Source organism: Rhinatrema bivittatum, chromosome 5, assembly GCF_901001135.1.
Source record: "Rhinatrema bivittatum chromosome 5, aRhiBiv1.1, whole genome shotgun sequence".
Taxonomy (NCBI): Eukaryota; Metazoa; Chordata; class Amphibia; order Gymnophiona; family Rhinatrematidae; genus Rhinatrema; species Rhinatrema bivittatum.
In genome coordinates this window covers 365,860,195-365,878,284 of record NC_042619.1, presented here as the reverse complement: position 1 = coordinate 365,878,284, position 18,090 = coordinate 365,860,195, and the positions used below count along the sequence as shown (strand labels likewise).

The window sequence follows — 18,090 nt, the reverse complement described above, 5'->3', positions numbered from 1 at the left end:
TGGGAGTCCTAGGAGTAACCACAGTCTGAACGAGAAGTGTTTTAGAAAACAAGCAAATGCAAAGGAAAAGCTGCCCTTAAAAGTGGGCTAAGCAGGCCGAGAAAAGAAAGGTGTTATAATTAGAGGAAAAATGTACCAATTTTCAAAGGTGGATTTTAACATTTTATTTATTTATTTATTTAAATATGAGGTAGGAGCAAACATGACAAATCAGGACTAGATTTTAAAGAGAATAGGGTCACCTAAGAGCAATAGCAGCTGCCCCCAATTTGGATTTACTCCTGTCGGAATATACTTTTAACCCTTTTTCAACCCAGTTATATTATTTTCCTTCACAGCATCCTGTGGTAATGAATTCCACAAATTACTTATGCATGCGTGAAGAAATTCTTCCTTCTGTTTGGGTTAAAGATGTCACCTGACAGAGGTGCTTGCAGAAGAATTCTCAGTTTGGGTGGGGGGCTGGGGACCAGGGGCATTAAAAAAAAAAAAAAGAGGCATGTTAAAATAAAATCATAGAAATTGTTCCAAAAATATTAGTGATTAAAATAAAGGAGAAGAGGGAATTACACCCCCTTAGACTCTCCCTCCCCCACCAGCATCACCATCCTCAAGGGTACCCATGATGATATTCACTGAAATTAGTTTCCTATTTACTTTATCCACAACTTTCATCTCTTTTACAAGCTGAATAATTCATATTTTGAGTCATTTCAAGCAAATAGCACATTTAGAACAAATCGAAGTGTAGCTGGGTTTAAAACAGGTTTGGATAAGTTCCTGGGAGAGCAGTCCATTAACTTATGCTATTAATCAAGATGACATAGGGATTAGCCATTGCCATTACTGGCATCAGTAGCATGGGATATACTTACTTAATATGTGGGTACTTGTCAGGTACTTGAAACCTGGATTGGCCACTGTTGGAAACAGCATGCTGGGCTTGATGGACCCTCGGTCTGATCCAGTTGTTACAATTCTGCCCGCAGCCGGAGTCGCGGGCAGCCTCTCACCTCTTTTCTTCGCGGTCCGGAGACCGCCGAAGCTCTCTTTGTGTGGCTGGAGCCGCCCGGTGCAGCTGTTGCGGCCTGGAGGCTGCCGACGGCATTCCCACGCGGTCAGGAGGCCGCCGATGTTGAGCCCCACGTGGCAGGGTGCCGTTCCAGCTCCTCTTCGGCCCAGTGGCAACTGCCACCTTCTCTGCACCAGCAGGGTCGCAGGGGGGTTCCTTGAGCACCGGGAGCCGCTCTCTCCGGGTCCTGCTCAGCGGCTGGAGCCATCCTCAGTTCCCTTCTCTGTGGCAGGAAGCAGCTTCCAACGTCAGGGCTTGTGCTGCGGCCTGTTCCTGCTTCACTCAGTGACAGGGATGCAGCTCTCCAAGGTCCTGCCCACTTCCTTCTTAAGAGCGAGACCACCCCTCTCTTCGACTGTTAAAGGGCCAGCGTGGGAGTGGTCCTCCAGATGATGTCACCGTGGACGTCTCTCTTCAGCCCTATAAGAAGGGTCTGTCTTCATTGCTTCGTTGCCTTCACAAGCTGAATTCCAGCTTCTCCTAGGCATTCTGTTTCATGTTGGAATTCCATGTCTTTGTCTTCATCTTCGTTATGGTCTCTCGACAGATCCCGTGTCTTCGTCCGTCCAGTTCCTGATGTTCCGACGTCCTTCTCTTCAGATCGCCTGATGTTCCTGATGTTTTGTCCTTCAGAGCCCCTGAAGTCCTGATGTTCTATTCTCCGGATGTCTTCATGTCTGATCTTCCTTTATCAAGATGTCCTTTGCCTCGGCAGCATAAGCCTCCAAAGGATTCTGGATTTTAATCCTCCAAGCTTCAGGTTTCATACTCCGAGTTCGCTCAAGCTCCCGCGCTGAGTCCTTTACTCCGAGTCCTTGGATCCTGAGGACCTTCTCTTTATCCTGAATCCTGTCCCGGTCTTCGGAATCCCTTGCATTTGCCTTTGTCCATATGATTAAACTCTGCATAACCTGTACCGTATCAGCATGGTCAGTGACTTGCCTTGACTGGCGTGGAGGGCGCGCCTCGGTGCAGGCCTCGTCGGAGTCTTTGTTGTGGAACCTCCAAGTAACCTGAGTCGGGAACCACCAGCGTGGTGCGTGACCTGCTTTAATTGGCTGTGTAGGGCACGTGATGTGGCAGTACCCATTCAGAACGCTTGACTTGTAACTCTGTCGGAGTCCTTCTTTTTAAGCAACCTGAGTCCATCTCAGTTCTTCAAGCAACCTAAGTCATCTCAGTTCTTCAAGTATCCTGAGTCTTGTCTCAGCCCTTCAAGTCTTCGTCTCAACCCTTTAAGTATCCTGACTCTTTGTGTGTATCGCTCACGTATCCCTGATGTCTTCACCCTTCAGCCTCTATCTGTCCTGTCGCATTTGCCGTTTCCATACGGCAGGTCCGAAAGGGCTATCGAGTGGCCGGAGGACTACCCCAGAGACCAACATTGTATTTCTGGGTCTCTTTGATGCGATCAGGCTCGGCATGCATCTCCAGCCTGTGCTTGGACACTCCTCACCTGCCTGTTTCTGGAGCTCCTCTGCAGTTGCGTCGTGGCCGAAGAGTACACAATCTCCCAAAAATGGGACCACCTCCAGCGTTCCCATAACACCAGTATGGCAAATTCTTATATGTTTTTGTTTTTAACAGAATAAAGAATTTGGTAAAGACCAATGAAAACCAGTCTGCAATTTTCATACTGAAGCTCTTCCTGGAGAAGACTAATGAAAAGAAGAAGGACCTACACATGGTATTTGTCAGTCCTGAAAAAGCATATGACAAGTTGCCCAGAGAAATAATTTGCTGTGCATGAGAAAGAGACTGACATACAGCTGATGAAGGCCATGTACCAAGACAGCAAGATCTGGCTGAGGAGTGCCGGTCAATAACACCAAGCTTTCCAGTCAAACTGGGAGTAGGACCCGATTCCTGTCCTCTTCACATCTGTACTAGATACACCGAGGAAGTATAACCAGAAACAGCCCTCATGGCGCATGTCATCTGCTGGTGACACTGTGCTAACTTCAGACAGCACAGAATAGCTAGTAGAGAAAGGCCTGGCACCAGGGGTGTGACAAAGAGAAAGAAAAGGACTAAAGATCGAAAGAATGAAGACAGAACGCATGGTGGCAAAATTTAGTGAGGAAAATGATGATGAGAAGAGATGGCTGAGGGGGGATATGATAGTGTTTAAAATCATGAGAGGTCTAGAATGGGTAGATGTGAATCGGTTATTTACTCTTTCGGATAGTAGAAAGACTAGGGGGCACTCCATGAAGTTAGCATGGGGCACATTTAAAACTAATCAGAGAAAGTTCTTTTTTACTCAACGCACAATTAAGCTCTGGAATTTGTTGCCAGGGGATGAGGTTAGTGCAATTAGTGTAGCTGGGTTTAAAAAAGGTTTGGATAAATTCTTATGGGAGAAGTCCATTATCTGCTATAATCAAGTTGACTTAGGGGTAGATTTTCAAAGTGTTACGCGCACCGGGCCAATTTTCGAAGTCCCGGTCATGAGCGTAGATCCCCAGGATGCACGTAAGTCCCGGGGCCTCAGGAAAAGGGTGGGGAGGGTGCGGGGCGGGGCGGTCCGGGGGGTGGGGTGGGGCTAGAGGCCCCCGGCACAACGGCCATTTGCCGCTGTGCTGGGGGATCACGTGCCGGCAGGGTGCCGGCGTGTGCAACCTGCGCCTGCCCCAAAGCAGGCAGAAAAGGTAAAATAAAGATTGTGGAGGGGGATAGGTTAGGGCTAGGGGCAGGTAGGTTAAGGGAAGGGGAAGGGAGGTTAGTGTAGGGGGTTGGGCGGAAATTGGAGCGGACTGGGAGGGAACTGTGGAAGGCTGTGGGCATCTGCGCGCGCAGGATGTACAAGGGTGCACCCCCTTGCGCGCGCCGACCCCCAATTTTATAACATGCGCGCACATGGACACGTGCGTGCATCTTTGAAAATCTACCCCTTAGGGAATAGCCTCTGCTATTACTGGCATTAGGAGCATGGGATCTACTTAGTGTTTGGGTACTTGCTAGATACTTGTAGCGTGAGTTGGCCATTGTTGGAAACAGAATGCTGGGCTTGATGGACCCTTGGTCTGACCCAGTATGGCATGTTCTTATGTTCTTGTGAGATGGAAAAGCATGAGATGTGAAGACAAATTTAGAAAGTTGGGAAGTTTACATACCTAGCAGCAGGAATAAATTTAAGAGGATCCCATGTTGGACAGATCAGCGTTAAGACTGAGTGACTAAAGAGGAGAAGAAGGAGTGATGTTACCTATAATAAGGGATTCCAAGCCTGGTTAAAATGAAAGCTGAAATAGATGGCAGCGAGACCAGTACTAGTTTACAGAGAAAAATGTTGGAGCATAATAAAGAAAGATGAACAAGAAATGTGTGAGATAGAAGACAGGTCAGGTCAGGAACAAAGAAGTTAAGAAAAGGCAGGAAAAGGCTGAGATCACTGAGAAAATGAGGGAGAGAAGGCTGATGCGGAAAGAAGAAACAAAAGTTACACGTCAGCAGGAAGGTACTGGAAATGCAGTTGGAAGGGAAAAAGGCCCAGAGGAAGAAAAAGAAAAAGATATGAATCAATAACTGTTCACCAGAATGTCAGGGCTCTGGACTCAAGCCTGAGAACCACACTTGACCCGGTAGCATGGCAGCGGGTGGCTAGAACTGCGGAAATTCATGCTGGAGAAGCAGTAGATAAATAACAGGCTGTTTAACTGGCATCTTTGTATGTTATAATACCTTAATATTTCCTTTGATGCTTTTAAAAAAGAAATTATAATATATGACCTTTTAGGATGACGCAGGCCCCTTCCTCGGACATCTGAAGTTAAGTTTGCAGTTGCAGGAACTCTACACTACTTGCCATGAACAGAACAGTCACGGATTCCACACCAAGTTCAATATTTCCTGTGCTAAAAACTGGAAGAGTATAACGGTGAATGGACAAATCGACACATGCCCAATTCTTGTATATTTCTTTTAAGCATCAGCTGCTTGCCTCATTGGAGTTAGGCTAGTTGGACCGCCGGTCTGACAAAGTTTGGCAATTCTTATGTTCATATGTGCAGAGCTCTAGAACAGAGGTTTCCAAACCCTTCCTGGGGGACCCCCAGCCAGTCAGGTTTTCAGGAAATTCACAATGAATATGCATAAGGTAAAATTTGCATGCTATGCAGGCAGTGCATGCATAGACAATCTATCCCACTGAATATCTGGGACAAGTTATTCAGCTAACATTAACCAGATAACTTGACCACTAAATAGCTTACTGAATATGGAATTCTAATAGTATAAAAATGTATTTCCCCCTTTTGTACCAAGAAAAAAAACAATCTGTTATTTAAAATAATTTGTAAACATGTGACATTAAACTCCAGTATATAGATCTGTCTAAAAGAGATCTCCATAGAGTTTATACTGTATGTGTCTTCTTATCTATTCATCAGAAAAAAATTCACATTACAATTTCCACCAAGGTCATTCTTAGGTTTACAAGAGATTTCTGTTATGTCGTCTGTACTTACGGTCTTGTCACTTATGGCTTCCAGCACAGCTTCACAGGAACCAGTACCGCCAAAAGCTGGCATGTACTCCAACTTCCAGACCCAAGCAACAGCGGAATCTATGGCATGTTGAGTGGCATGAACAGCACTCTTCTGCCACTTCTCCAGATCTTCTGCAGCCCTGGAAAGAACAGGAGCCAGGATTAATATACGTAAGAAAGCAGCATAAGAGCCTCTGTGCACGAGGAGAACATAAGAACATAAGAAATTGCCATGCTGGGTCAGACCAAGGGTCCATCAAGCCCAGCATCCTGTTTCCAACAGAGGCCAAACCAGACCACAAGAACCTGGCACTTACCCAAACACTAAGAAGATCCCATGCTACTGATGCAATTAATACATTAACACACACCAATCCAAGGGAACACTTGTGCTCTGGTGTTGCTTATGTACGGTGGCTTTATTCAAGGACCTCCCAATGATGGGTGCCCTTATCTTTCGCCCCGTCTATTATTCTTTATTATCTCAATTTTTTGAAAACCATTTTTCTTAATTCTCTGCTCCTGCAGTAATTTTCTTAAAAACCCCTATGCTTCCCGTTTTTTGAGGCGACCCGCTGCTGATGTGTATATACTTATCACAGCTTCCGCCTGAAATCCTTCTCACGGGTTCGCGTCTCTTAGCCCGACATGGGCCATGTTTCGGCACCTCCGTGCCTGCTTCAGGGGCTACGGGAGGGGTGTGCCGTGTCCTGGCTAGGTACACGGTAGCTGTTACGGCTTCAAATCTAAAGTTAACATCAATAGCCTTTGTTAGATTGTCTCATCTACAAAAGATCCTTTTCTGTATACCATTAGCACCGTTTAACACTTACTGTTACTGTGATCGTATTTCTGCGTGGACAGCGCCTATCTTCCATGTCTAGGGCGCGTTCGCCTATTCTAAACGTTTTATACTTACCGCGGGTCACCACCCCATCCTCACTCCAGATCGAGACTACACTCAGTGTTTGCAATTAAACTAATTACCAATTACGGGGCCCTCCTCTAGGGAGCTGTGTGTTTGGTTTTTTTAGAAAAAGGGCGTGATAATGCTAATTGTGGTCCCACCCTGTTACTAACAATGTCTTTCAAAAACGCCTACGCGGACGTCATGGGAGACTGACCACTCCCATGTCCGCTCTTTTTTTCTTTTTGTCTCTCTCTCCAATTATACTGGGGAGATCCCGTTTATTTTAATGCCTGTGTGCTTGTGGTGTAAACTTGGGTGTACACAACTCACTGCCCTGGGGAGACTCTCTTATGATTCTAAACCCGTAGCGGTGGCTCCTCTTTCATCTCCATATGGCTGCTATCCTCACTGGGTCCCCGCATGCTGCATAATAGCCGACATCATATGTAATTATTAAATAAAACTAGACCTCTCTATAATGGTATTGCTCGTGTGTATGCTTGTGTGATTGTATTTCTTCATTAACATCCAATCCTGTGTGTATGTTTGAGGAAACTCTCCTCTCTATTGACGCTGTGTTCTATGCTTCTGTTCACTGTAGTGAAAAGTTGTACTTTAGGTGAACACTGTCCAATCTATCTCACGATTGAGACCATTGGGGGTGGTGGTATTCCAGGTGTAGATAAATCTCTGCTCCATTTGTACTAGTTTTAAGTTCAAATCACCTCCTCTTGGGTGGGGCTGTACCTGGTAAATAACTGCTACTTGGAACTCTTCCGGGGAGTGACCTACTTCTACCCAATGGTCAGTGAGAGGTGCACCTTCAACTTGATGTCTGAGGCGGCTGACATGCTCTTGAATCCTATTCTTCAATTTCCTCATGGTCTTCCCTATATAAATTTTGGGACAGGGACACCACAGCGCGTAAACAACTCTTGTTGAGTCACAATCATATGCTTGCTGGAAACGATAAGGTTTTCGTCCTGGTATATTGAGAGATGTGCCAACATACACAAAGTTGCACGCACTGCATTTTCCACATTTTTTATGGTTACCTTGTTGATCAGGATATTCCAGTCCGGGAAGTGACAGGTTCGAGTGGACTATGTGATCCTTGAGGTTTCTGGCCTTCGTAAGGGCGAACATGGGTTTCTCCTGAAATTCAGGGTGGATCTGTAAAATAGCCCAATGTCTTAAGATGCTCTTTTTTATCAACTGTGTTTGGGGTGTGTATGGTAACACACACACCATCCTTTCATTCCTTTGTGGAGTTTTAGGTTCCAGGAGTAGATCTCTGTTGGCCCATCTGGCCCTTTTATAAGCTCTCTTAACTACCACTGGGGGATATCCTCGTTGTAGGAACCTGTTGGTCATTTCTTTTGACTGGATCTTGTATTCCGTTGTAGTGGAGCATAGCCTTCTCAGACGTAAAAACTGTCCGACCGGTAAATTATCCTTGAGATGATTAGGGTGAAAAGATGAATAATGAAGTAATGTGTTGCGATCAGTGGGTTTCCGAAAGATAGTAAAGTGAAATCCTGAATCTGTCAATGAAATCTGAATGTCCAAAAAAGAAATGGTTTTGTGGTGATATTGACTGGTAAACCGCAGATGTGGATTACAGCCATTTAACCACTGTATGAATTCATTCAGTTTTTCTTCGCTTCCTTTCCAGATGAAGAAAATGTCATCTATAAACCTCTTCCATTTCTCTACATAGATGTAATATGGGCTTGTATAAACCCACGTTTGTTCGAATACTGACATATATAGGTTGGCCAGGTCTGGTGCCATAGTGGCACCCATTGCTGTGCCTTTAATTTGTTTATAAAAAGTCCCAGCGAACATAAAGTAGTTTTCCTGTAGTGCTATACTGGCCAACTCAATTATGAAAGCATTCGGGATTCTATGAGGAATTTGTGCTGTGGTGAGTGTATGCTTGATGACCTCAATAGCTTCACCCTGTGGGATTGAGGTATATAATGCTGTAACATCAACGGTGACCAGTATGGTGGATGTTGGATCTGGATGAGTGTCTTGTAACATTGTCATAAGATGTGCCGAGTCTCGGATGTATGATGCTATTTTAGGTACAAACTGACGTAATGACCGGTCCACAAATTGTGAAAGTGGTTCCAAAAGTGATCCCTTGGAGGACACAATAGGTCTTCCAGGTGGTTGTTGTAGGGATTTATGGATCTTAGGTACTGTATAGAAAACTGGGCACACCGGAAATTTCACTGTGAGGAACCGCGCTTCTTTTTCTGAAATCCAATTGGCTTTGTGAGCTTCATCTATTCTGGCATCTATTCTTCTTTTAATGACCACGGTCGGGTCTTCATTTAACCTTTGATAGTACTCACAGTCGTTCAATTGGCGTTCCACCTCTCTGATGTATGCTGATTTATCTTGTACAACTACAGAGCCACCTTTATCCGCTGGTTTTATGATAATTTCCGCATTATGTTGAATTTCTTTAAGTGCTTGTGTTTCAGCTCTTGTCAGGTTATGTTGTCGCTGTGGATGATGGATTACTTTATTAAAACTGTCCTGCTTTACCACCTCTGCAAATGTGTAAATCACAGGGTCTATGGGTCCTGGGGGTACCCATGTTGATCGAGGCACCAACTCGTCCCCTTGTTGGGGGTGACTTTCAGTGTGGGCAAAGAACAGTTTTAATCGTAATTGTCTTATGAATCTGTGTAGGAACTTCTCACCTTCAAATGCTGTATATTGATTTATTGGAGCAAAAGACAACCCTTTGCTTAAAAGTGACTCCTGTGCTGTAGTCAGCGGTGTTGAAGATATGTTGATGACCCCTACCGGGGCTCCTGTTGTTTGTTCCTGGTTTGCCTGGTGCGTCCGTATGGACGTCTGGTGCTGTTTTGGTTGTCCTTTATTCGTTTGTCGTCCTGGCACCAGGAACAAACAACAGGAGCCCCGGTAGGGGTCATCAACATATCTTCAACACCGCTGACTACAGCACAGGAGTCACTTTTAAGCAAAGGGTTGTCTTTTGCTCCAATAAATCAATATACAGCATTTGAAGGTGAGAAGTTCCTACACAGATTCATAAGACAATTACGATTAAAACTGTTCTTTGCCCACACTGAAAGTCACCCCCAACAAGGGGACGAGTTGGTGCCTCGATCAACATGGGTACCCCCAGGACCCATAGACCCTGTGATTTACACATTTGCAGAGGTGGTAAAGCAGGACAGTTTTAATAAAGTAATCCATCATCCACAGCGACAACATAACCTGACAAGAGCTGAAACACAAGCACTTAAAGAAATTCAACATAATGCGGAAATTATCATAAAACCAGCGGATAAAGGTGGCTCTGTAGTTGTACAAGATAAATCAGCATACATCAGAGAGGTGGAACGCCAATTGAACGACTGTGAGTACTATCAAAGGTTAAATGAAGACCCGACCGTGGTCATTAAAAGAAGAATAGATGCCAGAATAGATGAAGCTCACAAAGCCAATTGGATTTCAGAAAAAGAAGCGCGGTTCCTCACAGTGAAATTTCCGGTGTGCCCAGTTTTCTATACAGTACCTAAGATCCATAAATCCCTACAACAACCACCTGGAAGACCTATTGTGTCCTCCAAGGGATCACTTTTGGAACCACTTTCACAATTTGTGGACCGGTCATTACGTCAGTTTGTACCTAAAATAGCATCATACATCCGAGACTCGGCACATCTTATGACAATGTTACAAGACACTCATCCAGATCCAACATCCACCATACTGGTCACCGTTGATGTTACAGCATTATATACCTCAATCCCACAGGGTGAAGCTATTGAGGTCATCAAGCATACACTCACCACAGCACAAATTCCTCATAGAATCCCGAATGCTTTCATAATTGAGTTGGCCAGTATAGCACTACAGGAAAACTACTTTATGTTCGCTGGGACTTTTTATAAACAAATTAAAGGCACAGCAATGGGTGCCACTATGGCACCAGACCTGGCCAACCTATATATGTCAGTATTCGAACAAACGTGGGTTTATACAAGCCCATATTACATCTATGTAGAGAAATGGAAGAGGTTTATAGATGACATTTTCTTCATCTGGAAAGGAAGCGAAGAAAAACTGAATGAATTCATACAGTGGTTAAATGGCTGTAATCCACATCTGCGGTTTACCAGTCAATATCACCACAAAACCATTTCTTTTTTGGACATTCAGATTTCATTGACAGATTCAGGATTTCACTTTACTATCTTTCGGAAACCCACTGATCGCAACACATTACTTCATTATTCATCTTTTCACCCTAATCATCTCAAGGATAATTTACCGGTCGGACAGTTTTTACGTCTGAGAAGGCTATGCTCCACTACAACGGAATACAAGATCCAGTCAAAGAAATGACCAACAGGTTCCTACAACGAGGATATCCCCCAGTGGTAGTTAAGAGAGCTTATAAAAGGGCCAGATGGGCCAACAGAGATCTACTCCTGGAACCTAAAACTCCACAAAGGAATGAAAGGATGGTGTGTGTGTTACCATACACACCCCAAACACAGTTGATAAAAAAGAGCATCTTAAGACATTGGGCTATTTTACAGATCCACCCTGAATTTCAGGAGAAACCCATGTTCGCCCTTACGAAGGCCAGAAACCTCAAGGATCACATAGTCCACTCGAACCTGTCACTTCCCGGACTGGAATATCCTGATCAACAAGGTAACCATAAAAAATGTGGAAAATGCAGTGCGTGCAACTTTGTGTATGTTGGCACATCTCTCAATATACCAGGACGAAAACCTTATCGTTTCCAGCAAGCATATGATTGTGACTCAACAAGAGTTGTTTACGCGCTGTGGTGTCCCTGTCCCAAAATTTATATAGGGAAGACCATGAGGAAATTGAAGAATAGGATTCAAGAGCATGTCAGCCGCCTCAGACATCAAGTTGAAGGTGCACCTCTCACTGACCATTGGGTAGAAGTAGGTCACTCCCCGGAAGAGTTCCAAGTAGCAGTTATTTACCAGGTACAGCCCCACCCAAGAGGAGGTGATTTGAACTTAAAACTAGTACAAATGGAGCAGAGATTTATCTACACCTGGAATACCACCACCCCCAATGGTCTCAATCGTGAGATAGATTGGACAGTGTTCACCTAAAGTACAACTTTTCACTACAGTGAACAGAAGCATAGAACACAGCGTCAATAGAGAGGAGAGTTTCCTCAAACATACACACAGGATTGGATGTTAATGAAGAAATACAATCACACAAGCATACACACGAGCAATACCATTATAGAGAGGTCTAGTTTTATTTAATAATTACATATGATGTCGGCTATTATGCAGCATGCGGGGACCCAGTGAGGATAGCAGCCATATGGAGATGAAAGAGGAGCCACCGCTACGGGTTTAGAATCATAAGAGAGTCTCCCCAGGGCAGTGAGTTGTGTACACCCAAGTTTACACCACAAGCACACAGGCATTAAAATAAACGGGATCTCCCCAGTATAATTGGAGAGAGAGACAAAAAGAAAAAAAGAGCGGACATGGGAGTGGTCAGTCTCCCATGACGTCCGCGTAGGCGTTTTTGAAAGACATTGTTAGTAACAGGGTGGGACCACAATTAGCATTATCACGCCCTTTTTCTAAAAAAACCAAACACACAGCTCCCTAGAGGAGGGCCCCGTAATTGGTAATTAGTTTAATTGCAAACACTGAGTGTAGTCTCGATCTGGAGTGAGGATGGGGTGGTGACCCGCGGTAAGTATAAAACGTTTAGAATAGGCGAACGCGCCCTAGACATGGAAGATAGGCGCTGTCCACGCAGAAATACGATCACAGTAACAGTAAGTGTTAAACGGTGCTAATGGTATACAGAAAAGGATCTTTTGTAGATGAGACAATCTAACAAAGGCTATTGATGTTAACTTTAGATTTGAAGCCGTAACAGCTACCGTGTACCTAGCCAGGACACGGCACACCCCTCCCGTAGCCCCTGAAGCAGGCACGGAGGTGCCGAAACATGGCCCATGTCGGGCTAAGAGACGCGAACCCGTGAGAAGGATTTCAGGCGGAAGCTGTGATAAGTATATACACATCAGCAGCGGGTCGCCTCAAAAAACGGGAAGCATAGGGGTTTTTAAGAAAATTACTGCAGGAGCAGAGAATTAAGAAAAATGGTTTTCAAAAAATTGAGATAATAAAGAATAATAGACGGGGCGAAAGATAAGGGCACCCATCATTGGGAGGTCCTTGAATAAAGCCACCGTACATAAGCAACACCAGAGCACAAGTGTTCCCTTGGATTGGTGTGTGTTAATGTATTATTACTGAAGGGAAGAGGTTGGTTAATGTATACTGATGCAATTAATAGCAGTGGCTATTCCCTAACTAAACTTGATTAATAGCCGTTAATGGACTTCTCCTCCAAGAACTTATCCAAACCTTTTTTGAACCCAGCTACACTAACTGCACTAACCACATCCTCTGGCAACAAATTCCAGAACTTTATTGTGCGTTGAGTAAAAAAGAATTTTCTCTGATTAGTCTTAAATGTGCTACTTGCTAACTTCATGGAATGCCCCCTAGTCCTTCTATTATTCGAAAGTGTAAATAACCGAGTCACATCTACTCGTTCAAGACCTCTCATGATCTTAAAGACTTCTATCATATCCCACCTCAGCCATCTCTTCTCCAAGCTGAACAGCCCTAACCTCTTCAGCCTTTCCTCATAGGAGAGCTGTTCCATCCCCTTTATCATTTTGGTTGCCCTTCTCTGTACCTTCTCCATCGCAGCTATATCTTTTTTGAGATGCGGCGACCAGAATTGTACACAGTATTCAAGGTGCGGTCTCACCATGGAGCGATATAGAGGCATTATGACATTTTCTGTTTTATTAACCATTCCCTTTCTAATAATTCCTAACATTCTCTTTGCTTTTTTGACTGCTGCAGCACACTGAGCCGATGATTTTAAAGTATTATCCACTATGATGCCTAGATCTTTTTCCTGGGTGGTAGCTCCTAATATGGAACCTAACATCGTGTAACTACAGCAAGGGTTATTTCTCCCTATATGCAACACCTTGCACTTGTCCACATTAAATTTCATCTGCCATTTGGATGCCCAATCTTCCAGTTTTGCAAGGTCCTCCTGTAACGTATCATAGTCTGCTTGTGATTTAACTACTCTGAATAATTTTGATTCATCCGCAAATTTGATTACCTCACTTGTCGTATTCCTTTCCAGATCATTTATATATATATTGAAAAGCACCGGTCCAAGTACAGATCCCTGAGGCACTCCACTGTTTACCCTTTTGCACTGAGAAAATTGACCATTTAATCCTACTCTCTGTTTGGCTTTTGACTTAAGAGTTTTAAGGAGATAGGCCCCACAGCCTGGTACTATCAGAGAAAGATATAGTCCTGGCTAAGCACCCCATGGTCTAGCAGGAGGTGCTCTACAGAGTGGCAGAGAAGAGCTGTTTTGTGTTTTTCAGAATTATCTGGATCTCACTCCTGCCTGAGTAGGTCAGGAAGGTGCCTTGACTCCTTTTGCTAAGCTAAGAAGGAACTGCAGTGACCTGGCAGAGCGGAAGAGAGAAGTATTTTTTGCAGTGAGTTTTGTTTATGTTTTAGGATGAATTTTTTTTGGCACCCATTCCTGCCCACACAGAAGAGGAATAGGTTTTGGAATTTTGAACCCCTTTGGGTCTTTCTGACCCTCGAAGTCCAGTCCTACCATTTGAGCGAGGGAAGATCCCAGTCCCACTAAGAGCCCACTCTCTGTCACTCAGAATTTTCCCTAGTGCTTGCCATCCAGGGGGCACTGACTGTAAAACTGAGAAAGATCTTCTGGATCTTTTATTTTTGTGTGAAGATAATCTGGAAAATTTTTGTTATGAATTGGACTTTAATCGTTTTTGATTGTTGTAAAGTTTGCTGAACACCCAACCAGAGTCTCCAGCGTGTTTCTTCAGTGGCTCAGTATCCGTCAAGCAAGGACATCCCGAGTGTGAGTACTGTGACCAAAGGGAAAGTGAAGGAAGGGAGAGACTGTGCACAAGTCCTCACCCCCATGAGCCTAGGGCTCCAGAAATTTATCCTCCTCTCCACTAGAATGATCACTGACAGCCAGGGCAATGGAGAGTTGAGAGGAAGAGTGGCCCTGAGAGCAATCGTGTGCTCCTATGTTCCAGGAGGTCCCCAAAGAGGGGGTTACATACATAAGCAGCAGTTCTGGGAATGCTCAGCAGCTGATCCATTGACACATTTCTAAAGCCCAGTTCAAAACCTTTATCTACCCGGGTACGGCCCATGCAATGCAGCCATAAGCACTGCAAAGTCCCAATCAGCCAATCAAATTTAAAACTCCAAACATTTAAACAAAGGACAGAATGGCTGAGTTTTTTGTAGTTTAATAACACAAAGGTGAAAAAAGCAGAGGCGGTGCAAGAGTATTAGGTGCCCTAGGTGAAACTTTGGTCTTTCCCCTCTTCCCTCTCCACTCCTGAAGCCCAGGAACTCACTCCCTCTCCTGCTTCCCCAGCAGCCCTTCTTTCAGTGCTTGCTCTCCCCATCTCCCTCAGCCTGGGGATAAGACAGAGGCTCAAAGGAGGAAGCTCAGGAGGAGCAATTTGTTCTAAGGTGCTACCAGTTTACATATTGCAATACAAACTAATAGAAATGCAGATAGACAATTTGGCAGGCAATTTTCAAACCACTGAGACTGCAGATACTTGCCTTTTGTACTTGATTTTTATCCAGGTAAATTTTCCATGTAGAAAAAGCAATCTACACACATTATTTTCCAGCCTTCAACCTAAACTAATTTAGCTAAACTAATTGAGAAAACAGTACAGAAACAGCTAGCTGAACACCTAGATGACAATAACATACTGTATCCATCGCAACATGGATTTTGAAAACACTACAGCACTGAGATATTGCTCCTCTCTCTAACAGATAACATTCTAAGAGGCTTTGATAGCGGTAAACACTATATTCTAATAATGCTCGACCTATAGGCAGCCTTCGACACAGTTAACCACAAAATACTACTAAATAGACTAGAAGAAATCGGACTACAAGGCAAAACATTAAACTGGTTCAGCTCATATCTAAAAAACAGGTTTTTCCAAGTTCAGATCAATAACACATTATCAGAAAAAATCAACCTCAAAACAGGGGTTCCGCAGGGATCAGCCCTGTCTGCGACCCTTTTTAACATATACATGCTGCCATTATGCCACTTACTGGCAGGACTAGGAATTATACATTACATTTATGCTGACGATATCCAACTAATTCTACCTATAGATGATACAATAGAGAAAACATTAAATCTAGCTAACATGTACCTAAGCATTATAAAACAACTACTGACACAAATGGAACTTGTTATTAATATTGATAAAACAGAATTTCTACACCTAGAACGGAAAAATACGGAAATCAGCCAAACCTCAATAATCCTCAAAGACAACCAGAAAATTGAACTAGCTGGAAAAGTATGTAACCTTGGAATAATAATGGACCCTGAAATCAATCTAAAACAGCACATATCACTAAAAGTAAAGGAAGGATACGCAAAACTCATGGTACTCAGAAAACTAAAACCACTACTAACTCAAAATGATTTCCGAACAATTCTACAGGCACTAATTTTCTCCAGCACGGATTACTGTAATGCCCTGCTGCTAGGACTACCAAATAATACTACGTTAAGACCACTTCAAATACTTCAGAACACAGCAGCTAGAATACTAACCAGAAAAAGGAGAAGGGACCACGTAACCGAAAGCCTAGCGGAACTACATTGGTTACCGATTGAACACAGAATTAAATACAAAACCCTATGTACCATCCATAAACTAATTCATGATGAGAAATCAGACTGGCTAAACACAGCATTATGGGTACACGTCCCACACAGAAATCTTCGATCAGCAAATAAAGCACTCCTAACCATCCCGTCAGTTAAAACAGCAAGACTAACCCAAGTGAGGGAAAGGGCCTTATCATTAGCAGGACCCACAATTTGGAACACAATGCCGCTAGAGATCAGATTACAAAGTGATCTCAAGGCATTTAAGAAAAGTTTAAAAACATGGCTTTTTAAACAGGCATTTTACAAGGAGACGGGAGAATTGTTACGATCCCCCCTGTTGCTGCGCTAAAGGAGGTCTCTCACCTTCCTCCGGAGGCCGCTCCAAAGCCAGGGCCTCGCCTGTGTTCCACCCGGGACTTGCTCCAGGGCCTTAGAGGCCTAGCTGTGCCTGTGGCTTGCTTGCCATCTATTGTGGGTGGGGAGGAGGCGGGGGCGGCCAAAGGCCGCCCCGCCCCTTAAAGAAACAGGGAGAAACAGACAACTAAAGAAAGGGAAGGAGAATCCATTGCACCCCAGCGCCCCCTTGCGAGGGCGCCGGAGACTACCAGCATGGGACAAAGGAAGGGAAGGTAGGAGGGGTGACAAAACAAGAGGCCACTAGGACACACGTGGCCGAAAAAGCAAGCAGGAGGCTGGAAGCAGGAAGCAGCAGTAGCTGGAACCAGCAGGCAGCAGCAGCAGCAGGGCTCAGGAGTAGCAGCAGGGCTGGAGGCCCAGGGGACTCAAAGTCACAGGGCTGGAGGCCCAAGAGAGACAGCACTACAGGGCTGGAGGCCCAAGAGAGACAGCACTACAGGGCTGGAGGCCTAGCAGACACAGCTCCAGGGCCTGAGAGGCCTAGCAGACACAGTTCCAGGGCCTGGGAGGCCTAGCAGACACAGCTCCAGGGCCTGTGTTCCATCCGGGACTTGCTCCAGGGCCTGAGAGGCCTAGCTGTGCCTGTGGCTTGCTTGCCAGCGTTTGGACTTCCTGTTTGGCGACGCCCTTCTCCTAGGGGCCGGCCCGCAGCTCTCCACCTTATTTATGGGACCAGCGAGGGGCGGTTCTGGCAAGCTCCTCCTAGGGAGTTGCCTACAACCTCCAGTATATAAGGACTTTCTTGTCATTTGCAACTGGCCTCCGGATCGGGCTCTACAGTCGTCTGTAACCTTGCTGATCCAGGTCTTCCATGATAGCCTATGCTTTGATGGGTCCCTGTCCAGTGTCTCTGCCTTGATGTCTGTTCCTGACCTTGCTTTGATGTCTGTTCCTGAAGCTGCCTGATCCTGTTCCAGTTCTGGTTGTTCTGCCCTATGTCCTTGTCTGGTTCCTGAGCCTTCTGTCCTGTTGGGCCCTGGAGTGGCCAACAGGAGGGATTCGTCCCCCGGGCTCTGGAGCTTCCCTGCCTGCCAGCCGAAGGGGCTTCGGATGTCAGTATCCCAGCATCGGAGTCCCTGTTCGCCTGGATCTTCCGCTTTGTCTTCCCTGCACCCTCCTTTCCTCAGCGTGGTCTGCGACCAGCCTTCCTGGGCTGTTTAGGGCGCGTCTGGGACGGGGTGGTCCGTGACTCAGTCCCACGGGTGGGCTGAGTAGGGCGCCCTGATGGACAGTGCCATGTTTCCTTCCAGCCTTATCTACGATGTCTGCACCTGCCTTGTCTACGATGTCTGCTTCAGCCTTTGCCCTGATGTCTCCAACGTCTTGCTTCAGCCTGTCTTGGATGTCTGCTTCAGCCCCCGTCTGACGTCTTCA

At 45.1% G+C, this 18,090-nt stretch overlaps 1 protein-coding gene across 1 annotated transcript in view; it reads right to left on the bottom strand.

Annotated features, from left to right (window-relative positions):
- VWA3B (von Willebrand factor A domain containing 3B) overlaps positions 1-18,090 on the bottom strand; it is a 632,585-nt gene that overhangs the window by 561,811 nt on the left and 52,684 nt on the right. Inside the window, exon 6 of the mRNA XM_029603312.1 lies at positions 5,542-5,701. Within this exon, the coding sequence (XP_029459172.1) occupies positions 5,542-5,701 (160 nt within the window). The remainder of the gene's footprint in view (positions 1-5,541; positions 5,702-18,090) is intronic.